General features: G+C 45.8%; 1 protein-coding gene across 1 annotated transcript in view; it reads left to right on the top strand.

Annotated features, from left to right (window-relative positions):
• pea15 (proliferation and apoptosis adaptor protein 15) overlaps positions 1 to 14,353 on the top strand; it is a 47,592-nt gene that overhangs the window by 25,671 nt on the left and 7,568 nt on the right. Inside the window, exons 2-3 of the mRNA XM_076724689.1 lie at positions 13,059 to 13,233; positions 13,319 to 13,474. Of these exons, the coding sequence (XP_076580804.1) occupies positions 13,062 to 13,233; positions 13,319 to 13,474 (328 nt within the window). The 5' untranslated portion in view covers positions 13,059 to 13,061. The remainder of the gene's footprint in view (positions 1 to 13,058; positions 13,234 to 13,318; positions 13,475 to 14,353) is intronic.

Genomic DNA, 14,353 nt, shown 5'->3' with positions numbered 1-14,353 from the left:
TATTTGAATCAGCTGCACTATTTTTACACACAGCAAATCTTCTTTTCTCCTCAATGAAAAATGGGCCAGTGGCCTATATTCTCCGGCGCTTCGCTGCTTCTCCCCAGATTAGCGCTTCCTCCTCTTCTCCATATCGCTCGCTCCCTCTCTCTCTCCCGCTCTCCCTCGCTCTGGGCTTTTGAACTGATAAGTGCTGGCAGTGCTCGCTGCCTCATTGGACACGAGGCCGTCTGTGAGGAAAAGGGCCAAGCCTCCTTCTTCCCCTCCGCTCCGTCATCTAACCTCCTCTCATCCCTTTCTGCCCCCCTCTCATCCCATAATCCCATGCACAATATCACTCTTCACTTCTGCATCCCTCTTTCGCCGTCCAGCCCCGTGGTGTGAATGGGACGGCAGCATTGAGGGAACATGTCCAACCGGACGCGGGTTAATCCCGTGGTAATGGGCAAAGCATGCAAAAACAAACAGCACATCCAAGAGAGAAACGGGCGAGAGAGCGAAGCCGTTGAAGGAGGGCAGAGACAGCAGAGATGGTGTTACACAAGGTGTTTTATTTGGCGAGCAGACATAGGCAAGAGAGAGACATCAAAGTAAGATTAATGGTCAGAAATCAATTCTTATGTTTCCCGGCAGCGGGATGCGCCTGTGATGATGGCGGCTTCATTGTCTGGCCTGTGTCTGCACCTTAAAGAGCACGGAGAGGCAGAAAAAGGGCAGCTATGACGAACGAACGTGAAAAGCAAAGGCGGAGTAGGGAGAGAGGGAACCGAGAAGGACGCCGACGAGGGGAGGCGGGGCGGATGGCACAACCTCTGGAGCGTTGTGTTTGACCTTTGATGGCAGGATCGTGTTTTAATTTGAGATGCGTGTGCGTGCACCAGATTGCGGCGCTATGCTCAGCAGTGAAAAATGACAAGCCGCACAGGCGACGTAAATGTCATCTTCGTTTAAAATCCACCTCACTTAAACTCGCGTTTTGCAAACATCTGCGCTTAATAGCCAGAAGTCTGAGTGAGTGCTTCACCATTAGTGGACTGACTTAACTGTTAGCTCATCACCGGGATGAATAAATCATAATATGTCCATTACTGAATCCACTTCACATTTTGAGAGATGTGATTATTATAAATCGTGTCAGCAAAATTTGAATATTTGCTGGCGCTGAAAGTGCATTACCGGAGCTGTCGACTGGAGAGCTGTACTTCAGTAAACTATGAGTACCTCAGATCTGGATGTGAGTATTTTCCATTTCATGCCACTTTATGCTTCTACTCCCCAACATTATTTGACAGCAAGAGTAAGTGGACAATTAACAAATTTAAGACTCCAAATAAAACATGGATCAAGCTCATGAAATATGTGTACAACAACAGCACAACAGTGAAATACTACTTATGTATTAATGCATCAGTAATAATACTGCAACACTCACAGGGGCCAGTTTATTCTGCATTGAATACTTTGACTCTTGATGCTTTACTTAATTAAGGTTTTTAAGGACTTGAATTAAGTATTTTTAGAGTTTGGACTTGCTGATCTGAACACTTCTTCCACAACTGGACTTGAAATTTGGCGAAATGTAAAAAACTAGGAACGTAACATTCGCCTCGCTCAGGACTTGACGGCCGAAAGTGAGCACTAATAAGCACAGCTTTGAAAATACAACCTATAAGTGATAAGTCCTTTTAATGGTTAGCATTTTAGATACCTTGAAGAATGCGACCATGTGTTCAAGTGGTTTAGTTTTCTTTGTGCGGTGTCTGGGCTCATAGCGACAGGCCGAGCAGGTATCAGGAAGGATCTTGGGGTATACTGCTACTGCCTCATGTTGGATAGGCAGATAAAATGGATCATAAATCACCTGATCGCTTGAATTTTTGGGTGCGTTCCTAAAGGCGCAGGCACACCGTTGGTTTGATCCATTTCAGTTGCCAACAGTGCCGAGTAAATTCCAACTGAAAAGGCTCAGCAGCGCCTCTCATAACATTAAAAGCTGACAGTGATTCACCTGCAGCCTCATGAGCCGCCATTTAAACCACTTCCCCCACACTTTGTGGTAGCATAGCAAGCAGCACACCAACAAGGCCAAATGGAGTGCAGCTACTAAGCCCTCTGAAGGAGCATCGAGGTCAAGCATCAGGCACTCTGACAGAAGTCCACAGGTTGTGGGCTGGAACCCTTCACATGTAGCCTCACAAGCAAATCATTTCTCTGCAGCTGTGACTGTGAAAAGATTATATAGATGGCATGTAATGTTTTCAGGAATCCAGATAGAACAAAAGAAAAAAAGCTTGGCCCAATCTAAACAGTTTGCCATCGGGTCTGCAGCTGTAACCTGTGTGCTTTTATTGCAGCATTTTATTCAGTGTTGTCAGATTATCCAGAGATGGAGACAACTACCAGACCTCGAGAAACCAAAATAAGCACAGGCAGAGAATCAAAACTCAAACTGCCCCCAACCACGTCAGTAGAAATGGAAAAGGAGACACAGCTGCGTGTTAACAGCATGGTGTCATTCTGTAGCCCAGCAGGATGCCACGCTGTAGCAGCGGTGGATAAAGCTATTACGTGCCGATGTGCGGCGAGGGCTTGTTGATCCCTGCAGTGACTGGACAGTGTTTCCTCCTCCTCGATCGCCGTCTGCAGGGGGCGTCTGTTTGTTGTTTGCTATCGGAAGAGAGACCCGCAGAGAAGGCAGGTCGGATCGCTTTAGTGCCTGCAGCACCGAGCACTGATCAATGTCTGACTGCTGCTTTTGAGAGCCAGTCAGATTCTGCTGTGGTTTACACGGCGCTTCTGTGTTCACTCAGGTAGACACAACAGAGGGCATGTAGCTGAGTGACTTTTAGTGTTTGATGATACGTTTTGTGTAATTACTGCCTCAACCCAGAGTGTAATCGGTGAGAGATTAGGACGTAAGAGGGGAGAACACCTTTAAGTTTTGGTTAAGAAAGAGATTGGTCATCAAATTTCTATTGATTTGTTGGTGTAATTAGCCACAATGTTCCTTCCTGAACCAACAACAGAACTAGCATATATGAAACAGCATAAGCTTCAAAAATCACAAACCGATGGTCGACTCTTGGGCCGACCTCAAGAACCCAACAGGAAGTTCTTGTTTGGAGACTTGCAATTAGGAGAGATTGGTTCGGATCTTGGCAAAAGACGTCTTTATAGTGATGCATTTATTATGTATTTGTTTGACTTCCACTGTCATCTCACAATAACATTCAATTATCTTGAATCACGATACGTTTGAAATCACTCTCATACAACGTTTTCCATCCCTTCAAGAAACTTGTTTTCGCGAGAGGATGAGAGGCGAAGTCTTGGCGCTGGCTCTGATAGCATCAGGAGTAATGGAAAAGGAGTTATTATGAAAACCGACATTTTTAACCAATTTCTGTAATTATAGCTGCCATCATGGCCAGCAACCACATCCAGCCCAGCGCTGCTGTTAAAACAGAGTAGCTTCCGTGTTTGTGCAAGGATAGCCTTTCATTACCTCATCTAGAATTACTCACTTCAGCCAGCCCTAGTATTCAACCCAAAACTCAATACTTCTGCAAGGCTGTGGAGATTAACCACACAGCACAGCACAGGAGGTCCTTCCTGACACTTTGCATTTTGAAGATTCGTGCCAACTCAGGAATGTCAGTCCAATAATCACTCTTCTTTTAGCTCGGTTTCAGGTTCCACTTTCTTTAGCAGCTAGTTGCTAATTGTCTGCTGTTTGGTGCTGGACAGGTAGCTAACAGAGGGTTACAGAGGGAGCTGCAGCCAAAAACGATGCTGTGAGAGCTGAGAGAGTGAGCCAAAACTGAAAAGTCAGCAGTCTGGAGAATATCAGAACAGTGAGCTTAAAGATGGTCAGTTCTGTGCAGCATCATGGTCATGACTGAGCCATCTCATATCAACACATGGCCACTTGATGCTTTGTTACCTGATTCACTCAGGTGTTACATAGGTAAGACTTGTGTGTCATGCATGCTGCACATGAGATACCAGCGCTATACATCATGTCACGGTGCTCAGTTTATTAACAGCCGTTCACTGCAGGCACAATGCGTTCAAAGTACCTGTAAACTAGAGGATATTATCTGTGACGGCTGTTGTCTCCTGTTGTTGTAATACGTGCTTTCGCAATGACTTATTGTCGCTAATGCTTGCAGCCACCTCAATAAATACAGTTCCGCTGCATTAGGCAGCAGTCTAATAGCAACAGAAGGATGAGGGACAAACAGAAATTCGAGTCTCTTTCAGGATGCTTCAGAATGATTTTGAATATTTTCCCACAGTGGCTTTGAAGAAGGGTGAGCGTGCAAACGCCGACAGCAAAGCCAAACGCGTGAAAGAAAGGGCAATTAGCCGCACGCTCACGGGATGTTTAGGACAGACTCCTGACCCCAGAGGTAGATTTTGGAGGCGGATGTTTGCTACAACCTGCAACTGCGAGCTCCTCCGCCTCCCACTCTCTCATCCCTCACCTCCTGCTGCTCCTGCACGGCTGAAGATACATTCTGAGAGAAAGAGGAAGAAGGTTTACTGCAGCGAGAAGTCAGACGTATAGATAAAAAGAGACGTATTGTGAGGGATAGACGATACGAAAGAGATGCAGCGTCTCAAACTGTGGCACATTTTAAAGAAACACTGGCTGAATTACATGAGGTAATTACATAATATTTTGCTGCATTTTTTTTTTTTTGTTTTTTTCGTTTTTGGAATAAGAGCGATGCTGTTTCAGAATAGGTATCGCCATACATGGACAGCAGAACAGATTTTTGTGAAGTCGAGGTGAGTTCCACGGGAGATTTAAAGATGGAGAGTGGGTGGGACTCCTACACTCTGCCTTTTGGTCCATCTGAGCGAAACAGAAAAATACACTGAGAGAGAGGGAAAGAGAGGATAGGAGGTTGTGAAATGTCAGGATATATTTAATGAGGGATTTAATGAAGGAGATGGAGACTAACTGCTCGTACGCTCTGCTTCCCCGAGTAAAACATGAAGCGACGGGGCAGAAACAGACAGAGGTAGAGAAGCTGTGCAATATTTAATAGTCTTTACCACATTTAGTTTGACGCTTTGGTGTGTTTCAGTCTGCACTGGCCTCCGTAGTTTGTCTACAGTATGATGCCACTTTGTCAGGTTTATGCAGGACAGTTATTGGATAAATATATTGAAGTGATGCCTGATAATGAGGAGCAGCTTTGCTAATGAAGACGAAACACTCGGGTTTATGGGAAACGTGGTCTTAAAGTGCCAGTGAGCGCTTAAACAACTAGCCGATTAATCAATCAGTCGACCAGCAGACGCCTGATTTCCATTTCTGGCTTCTAAATGTGAGAATTTGCTGCTTTTGTCTGTTTTTCTGTTAATATGGCTGTTAATCTAAAGTGATCGATAGCTGCTTGATTGATTCGTCAATCGATAGAAAACTAATTGGCAAGCGTTTTTAGGATTAGTTAATCGCTTGAGTCACTTTTCTAAGCAAACATTTTTTGCTGTCAGCTTCTCAGATGTGATTTGCTGCTTTTCTTGCACATATATGATGGCTTATTGAACATTTTTGGGTCTTGCGCTATTGGTCGAAAAACAAATAGTTTGTGTCACTGTCAGCTCTGGAAAGATGGGCCTTTTTTTTTACATTATTAAGAAAATAATCTGCAGATGAATCCATACTGCACATAGTTGTTAGTTGCATCCCATATTTGTGCTTGCTCAATTGGAAAACCTGAGAAGTCCCTTGTTATTTAGCTGCTAAAAAAGTCATTTTTTGACATATTTTACCATTTTGCTTGCGGTTTGGTCCAAAACTATCCACACCCAAAGCATCAAGTGGTTGCATTGCAGTCATTAAAAAATGCTGCGTGAGGACGCCATGCTTTATCTACCACGTCGTCAGTTATCATCAGCTTCAGCCACAACCCTGAAGAGAAGACAGCAACGTGGACATTTGGCATTTTCAACTTAAACGTCCATTAAACGCTCAAAGGAAAGTGTGAGCTCTCGAAGAAGAGCCTGTGTTGTGGTAAATCATGACTTCCTTCCTTCATTCGTCTCTCTCATGGTCCTCAAGCTAACAGCAGTGAAGACAGAAGGGAGGGAGGGACGGAGGAGAGGAGCGAGTTAAAAGGAAAAACTAGAACAGAGACAAACCAGACGCACAAAGACGTCTGGACGTAGCGTATAGAGCCTCACAGCACGGCCCGCTCCTCTCTCAGATCTCCGTCAGACACATTTTTGAGCTGCCATCCTGGCGGTTTGGTTGCCATGGTAAAATCTGAAGGCCTGTCTCCGTCGCTGAAGTCCAGCAGAGTTCAGGAGGGCCGTGCGTTTCTGTCTTCGTGCACGGCTTTGATTTAGAAAGACAAGAGGAGGAGAGCGAGTCGCCGAGTGCAGGAGCTGCGTGTTAATCACATGACCGTCACGATGTTGGAGTCAGAGGATCAGCTGCCTCCTGTCGTCTGTTTGGACTCATTTCTGTGTGTTTGTGTTCATGGGAGGTGTTTTCTGGCACTTTTTTTTTTCATTGCGTCACTATGTTGGTTATGATGAACCAAAATTTAAGATGAGGAAAAAGAAATTTAAACGTGTTTTTATGCGTCGGTCGTTCTTATAGAGTAGAAAAAAACAATATCTTTATGAAGTTTGTCGCTTCTGCACTCGATGCTTTAAAAAAAAAAACAATAAATGAGGTAAAAATTAAACAGCAAATAAGATAAAGTAGCAATAACATAACAAACAGGATAAAGTGTGTCTCTGACGTGAAGACCAGCAGCAAACACCAGTACAGTACCAACATCTAGACGAGAGTCTCCATGAAAACACGATGTGGATGAATGGGGCGCTTTTATTCTGAAAGGGGAGGAGTGGGTGCGAGGTGAGGAGGGGAGGGAGGATGGTCTCTGCCCTGTCGCTAGGTAACAGCCTTCAGGCCTAAAGGCAAAGCCAGGCCTGGTCTCCATGGCAACGTCATTGGTGTGGAGGGTGAATGGAGTTTCGGCGGTTGTGGTACATGTGTGCGCGTGCGTGTGCGTGTGCGCGTGCGTGTGTGTGCTCAACAAAGACGAGCACTCAGCAGGTTGAGCATCAGTACAGCTGAATAGAGGAAGTGTGGGCAAATATGAGGCGTTCAATGGAAAATCGAACGATGGCTTTGATCCCTGTTAGCATGCGACGGATATCACGGCTCTCGAGCTCTTTGTGTGTTCACGAGTACGACGCCGCCTCAGCGCTGCGTTCATGTACTTCATGGAGTGTATTGATCGACTGCTGCTGTCTTTACTCCATCTCTGTGCTCGCGTGCTGTTGCACATTTACGAAACCTCTCGCGATCTGACGTGGCGATGAAGACGGGCGTGAGAGGAAGGATCGAAGAGGAAAAACTGGAAATAAAGGCCGAGAAAAGGAGCCGCGTAGGGAGAACAGTGCGTCTGCTCTGGATGGACAATGGCCTCATTGCACATTGTAAAGCAGACTGTGGTGGAAGTGGTGGCGGGGGGTTGACAGTTTAGTCACGGAGTGGAAGGAGATTGGCATCCATTTATGCCATGAGACCCTATGGAAGTCCGTTAACGACAAAACTAGAGCAAAAATAGTTCATGCTGTAAACACTTGGAGGGGAATAAGAGACCTCTACATGCAGACAGAATAGACTGAAATTCTATGATAATAAACAAAACGGCGCACATAAAATGTGTGTTTTTGTGGACGTCAATCATCCTAATGGGGCTTTTATTCTGAAAGGGTGCACGCTGGGCTACGTCCAAGTGCGCTGACAAGTTCATTCACTTCCTTGTTGAGAGTTAGATGAGAAGATCAGTACTCTTGTCTGTATGCAGAGGAGCCCACGCGTGGTTAGCCTAGCTTAGCATAAAGACTGTGAACAGAGGGGACCGAGCACAGTGACTTCCTGCAGGCTTTAGACGTGGTGGTAGGCGGCTTTCTTTATCTTTGAAAGAAGGCAGGCTCGCTGTCTCCCCTCCGTTTAAAGGATGGACAGGTTAAACGGAGGACTGTTCATGTCCTGTGTTTGACCCGTCCATCCTCTCCACCTCGTCCATACGTGGACACCTTTGCTCCCGTCATAATAACTAGAACCACTAGAGGTCGCCACCTACAGATGTAGGTGATGATTAGTCGTAATAACCCACTTGCATGGACGATCTAAAGCTCTTGAGAGGTGCAGACAGACAAAACTGTGAGAGAAGAGAAATTTCAAACTGAGCATGAACTCAAGTGTAAATCTTTCACAACTTGATCACAATTTGAATGAATTTACTGCTCATCAAACGTTTTGTCACCGATAAACTTCCATATTTAACCCAGCGCACTTAGTTTATTCTTGTTTTTGTTTGCTTTTCTCTCATCTCAGAAATCTGATTTATACAATTATCATTTCAGTGATTTCAGCTCTTTCTCCCTGCCTCTCTCACATTTAAAGACACACACACACACACACACACACACACACACACACACACGCACACACACACGCCGGCTGCAGAGACAGAGCGACGAGCAGACAAAAGCACGTTTGTGTCCATGAGAATGTGAAGCACAGTGGGTCTCTATGTATGGAGGCAGTGTCAGGCTCGTCCCAGAGAGACTGGGCAGAGGGGGAGCGCTCGTTTCGCTGACTCTTTTAATCCAGCATGACTGCAGTGTCGCACAAGAATTAAAAAACGCATACATACCTGTACTTTTTACAGTGCGTGGCAGTCGGCCATCACAGAAACGTCTGGGTCACTTTCTGTCTGAGTGTCTGACTCTCGTTATGATCACTTTTACTGTTGTCATTATAGCTGATTCAGCAGCACAGGTGGGTTCAGTCATTGTCATGTTTTCTGCTTTAATATATTGATCTGAGTTCGATACAGCTGCCAGAGAATTACTGTTAATGACCCACTAAGACTGGCTGAAATGTTGTGCTTTAATCCAACAACAGAGCAGACGTATGGAAGCCCGTTTGTGCCCTAAAAAGAGCAGTTTTTTCTTGTAATGGTGAGATAAGGTCATAATAAGAAGCCGGTTTGTGCCAAAAAAATAAATCATTATTATATTTTTTTGTCAACGTAATCAGTCATTTCAGGTCCAGTCGTGACTGTGATCACGTTTGTCGCTTTTATCTCTGAACAAACTGTAAAAAGTGGATTTTCAGCCTTTCATTTTAACATTACAATACTGACAGTTTGGATAGAAACATCTTTTCTTTCGGCGCTGAGAAAGAGTTAAAGGCGGCGGGTGGAGGGAGGTGGTGTGAGGGAGGTGGTGTGAGAGAAACACTAAATGTAGCCTCTCCATCCATTGTTGTTCTTTTTCCCCTTTCTCCTCTGAAAGTACACAAAAGCCGCGCCAGTCCATTGTGGTGCAAAACAGAGAGCAGGCAGGGCGACCTGGGTCCAGCACGCACACACACACACACACACACACACACACACACACACACACACACACACACACACATTCAGCCTCCCCTCCGTCTCGCACACACACACACACAAGTTGGTGAGTTGAAGCGTTGGAACACACATTCACTTGCACACAAACACATGCAAAATGCACACACACTTCACAAACATGCATTTCAAGACAGAACACACACACACACGCACACACACACACACACACACACAGTGAGTATTCAGCCCCTCGTTGCATTCACTGGAGTTAAGGTGCGTGTCCCTGCTCTCTCCCACACAGCGCTTTGTGTTGATTGAGCAAGTTGCTCTGGTTAGAGAGGAGATGAATGTGACATTTAGGACTGAAATAACACACACACACACACACACACACACACTACACGCACAGTAAAAAGCGCCCTGTCATCGTTGTGCTCCCGCCCCGAGGCTTTAGATCGTGGATCAGACAAACCAAGCCAAATGCCACCATTAGCCATTAGAGAACAGACAAACAAATGTGACCTTAAATCAGCCTCGCGGCACGGGGACATTCGCCCTCATCAGCTGTGGGACGCTGCAGCAGCCCGTCCATCTCAGCACGGGATGTAGAGCTACTCATCTTCTGGCTAATGACTTTTGATCTGTGGTGGATGCAACAATAACATTTTAGCTGTATTTTTGAATGAACGAGTGGCCATTTTTTTTCCATCACTGGCATCTGACGTGGAAATTGTGACAAGATCAGCGTCTCCAGCTCAGCTTTAAAGCATCAGCTCCCATCAATATGTCCGTATCGGCATGCTGAAGATCATTAAGTAAAGATAGCGCTGTGAGATGCTGGTGCTCTGCAGCGAATGGGGGCCCTCTGGTGGTCGCTGCAGGTAACAGCAGCTCTGTATATAGGTCACGCCGCTCATCACAGAGCTCTTCTGGGCTTTCTGTACGGCCTGTTTATCTGTGATGAGACTGAGGGGATCAGAGGCAGACAGAGCTTCGTGCCAGTGCCCATGATGCACTGCACCGAGCAGCAGCCTCTCGCCAGATGCATGGATGCCAGGGACCGGGGAGGGTGGAGGAGGGGGTGGGGGGGGCTGCTGTGTGTGACACAGAAAAAGACGTATGTGTTGGGATGTTTCTGTCGTAGCTGTGTTGAATGGTGGAAGAGGTGGAGAGAGGGGAGGCCGCGACTTGTATCTCGCCCCAAAGTTGCCAAAGCCTCCCCGAGCAGGACACTGGATCCCATTCAGCTCGAATGCAGCTGTTTTTCGGTGACCTTAATCATTTCCACACAGCTAAACTGGGGGCAGCGGAGAATCTCGCTGAAACAACGGGGTATTGGAAATCCCGAGGCGGCCGTTTGATTGGACGTGAGGCCGCGAACGTCTCATTTTCAGCCAACTTTGGGTCATTCATTTGCACCCTAATCACTCATTCTATTGAATATCGGGAGAGAAAATCACGACGCATTTATGCTTAGAAATGCACTTAAAGGAATAATCAATTATCCTAATTGTTAGCAGTTGATTTTCTGAACCGTTTGCACAAAACGCAGCTGTTCTCGTTCCTCTGCAGCTCTCCTCATCGTGCGCGTGTGACCAGAACAACGACAGAAACACGCACGGACGTTTCCCATCATCCGGATGTGCAGATGCAGACGAGTAGCTTGACCCGAATATGTTAATAAGCGAGATTTGAGCCGCGGTCTGGATCTCGGCGTTTCTGAGCTGCGACGTTTTCCTCCTCATCTATTTTCTTTGCTTCTTCTAAACAGGCGCAGCTGAACAGAGCAGACGGCCTCGCAACATGTCTGAATCACTCTGTCTGTTTTTCTGTCTCTTTTTTTTTTCTGTTTCTGAACAACTCGCATGCCAGCACACACACTCCTACACACACACACAGAGAGAAAAACAGGGTAACTTAAACTCTGGGATCTTGGCGTCATTCCTCAACGCGAGGCTGGTGTGTAACCACCGCGTGCCTGCGTCCTGAATCCTGTGACCACCGCTCCCACTGCAGGTCTGAAAACCAGCCAGTGACGGTCAATAAAAACCATTTTCTGTGCAGAAAGTGTTCCTCCAAAGACCTGGTGTGTGTGAAACTCAGGAGAAATGCTCTCTAACACATGGTCCTGAACTTATGAGTCAACTCTTGGCCAGAAGTGGGCCGTAATCCAGAACTTGTCTCCCCCTGCTGGCAGCGAGAGTCATTACACAAACGCCGTCCGTCTTCGGACTAGTTTACGGCGCCTGTAGGTGCTCCCACCTTCATGTCTTCCCAAAAATGTCCTCCCAAGCTTCCAGCTCAGAATCAGCCAATAGCGGGCCTCAGAAGTATCATGGTTGCATCTCAGCTTCACGCGCACTTTGTCTTTATATCGACGACTGCGCTTCACTCTCCGTCATTTCCGTACTGTAGCTCCTGTCTTGTAATATGTGCACTATGTGGGATACTATCCTGGATGTAGTAGCCGTTTGAATTTATATGTTTACAGTCATTTTTAATTTGTCACTCCCGTGCTCTGTTATTTATTGTCTTTCTGTCTCATGAGTCGGTGTTTAATTGTGTTCATGCTGATCCCATCGTGCCGTGTCTTTATCTGTGTAGCACTATGACAAACCGCTGCAGACCCAAAGAAAAACTCACCAAAACAAACAGATAATGCGTGCACTGGAGTAATAACAGCAAAATTGGGGAATCAGGATAGGATGGGTTACAAACACAGATGAAGAATGTGGACGCGGGGGGACGTACTGCAGCACGTCAAGCGTTATGGTTTGATCTTGACGAAGCACACTTAAAATCTCTCTGCCTCCTGGCTTGAGATGCATTTTATGTAAGGTGACACAGACCAGAGGGACAAAGCCAAAGACCTGCTACAGCCTCACGTGCATGTTCTCCCTCAGTCAGTCCACTAGAGGGAGACAGAGAGCCACAGGATTTTTCATCAGAGCTTAACTTGATGAAAATGAACTAATAACTAATGTTTTTTCCCCCTCGACACATGATGCCAAAGGTCAAAGTGCACTTTTAGGAAGCTTTTTAATGCAGAGTTTAAAAGACTGATGTCATTTTATATTTTCTACTCAATATTTTCCGGCTTCCCTGTGTCGTCTGTGCCGCTCAGCCCAAAGCTCGCTGGTTCCTGCTCCGCTCCAGTCTGCTCTGTCCGGCCTCAAAGATCAGTTCAAGTCAAATGAACGTCAGTAGAAATTAATGACCTCGTGATGGGAAACAAAAGCCGAGCGCTGGCTGAAGTCCTTGACTGAGTGCATAGATCCCCCCTTAATGAAGTCAGAAGACAGCTTTTCGTCCCTTTTTGTCCCGTCCTGTCTTCCCAGTCAGTCTCCTCTTTTGGCTGCTTGCCAAAAACAAAATGATCTCACAAAGAGAGGAGATTGACTCGTCCGATGTGCCTCCGTGCTTTTCCCATCCCACTCTGACAGTGTGCTTTTGTCATTAGCAAAGACGTCCTGACTGTTTCCATCTGCAGTCTGGGAAGTAGGTGGGCTGTTTGCACGCTGAGCAATTTAAGCACACGAGGATATTTTCAGTCACCGCTCTTTGTTTCTGTTGCCTCGCTCCGCTGACCTCTTTCCTCTTGGCATCCTTTTATTCATCATATATAACTGTCTGTCCCCTCTCTCTGCCTCTGAACAGACCATGGCGGAGTACAGCTCTCTGCTCAGCGACCTGTCTGAAAACATCACCAACGAGGACCTGGAGCAGCTCAAGTCGGCCTGCAAGGAGGACATCCCCGAGGACCAGAGCAACAACATCACCTCCTCCAAGGAGTGGTTCAGCTACCTGGAGAAGAACGACAAGCTGGCCCAAGGTGAGCTATCGCATCATCACTCTCCCTCAGCGGACGACTGAAGCGTTTTGGGTGAGCGAGCCCGCTAACAACACCTCTCGCGCAGATAATCTGTCGTACATCGAGCACATCTTCGAGATCTCGCGGCGACCGGACCTGCTGACGAGGGTGATCGAGTACCGCACCACCGTGCTGAAGATCTCGGAGGATGACGAGATCGACACCAAGCTCACGCGCATCCCCTCAGCCAAGAAGTACAAAGGTAACACAGTCAACATCTACAACATGTAGACGAAGAGTTAGATCTATACGTCAGTTTCATGAAACACAAGGTCGGTTTTGGCACGTTTTGGACATTACAGGACTTAAAAAACCTCCTTCTGCGTGTGTAACCTGTGATGAGGGCTTCATTTGAAGGTCGACGACTGCTCTAAGTCTCCATGTTGTTCCTAAAAAGTTTGGTGAGAAGCAGAAACATTTGGATTAGTCCTAAAACCTCGGTCACTGTTCAGAGGCCTCTCAAATGACTTAAAATCTATTCAGTTGATTAATATTATGGACTGAGTGAGCTGTTTGTCTCCGTTAAGACTGTTTAGTTTATTTATGCTTGCCGTAGTTTTAGTTTTAGTTCAATCATACCAATAAAATGTGATTTTAAAGCACCTTTGCCAAGAATTTTATTTAGTTTTCTTAAAGGAGATAACAAGACAAGGAGCATACTACTCAAAGATTAAAAAAATACAAATAATTCATGAATATATATTTAAAAAGAGAGACAAAAACACACAACCGAAGCAAAGAAACCCCATTCTCAGTAAACGAGTTAAAGAGCTTTTTGTGCTCACAAAGGGGCACGAACCATCATATTCAGATAACATTAATAATAATCTATACAATCATGTCCAGATTCAAAGGGGAATCATTGATCTCCTCTTTTTTTCTCCTTTTCGCCCTTTTCCTCTCTGATCAACTGTGATTTTAAACCAGGAATCTTCGACTTTATCTTTAATAGTTTGATATGTTTCTTGTATTGAAATCAGCATTAATCTGTCACTAACAAATAGATTTACTAGTACAGAGAGCTAAATACAGACTGTCAGTACAATGAGTGGCTGTTCCTGAAAAAATGAGGGAATTCTTA

The sequence above is a fragment of the Chaetodon auriga genome, chromosome 24 (assembly GCF_051107435.1).
Source record: "Chaetodon auriga isolate fChaAug3 chromosome 24, fChaAug3.hap1, whole genome shotgun sequence".
Taxonomy (NCBI): Eukaryota; Metazoa; Chordata; class Actinopteri; order Chaetodontiformes; family Chaetodontidae; genus Chaetodon; species Chaetodon auriga.
Note: the sequence above shows the minus strand (reverse complement) of the source record. Positions and strands in the feature narration are given on the sequence as shown.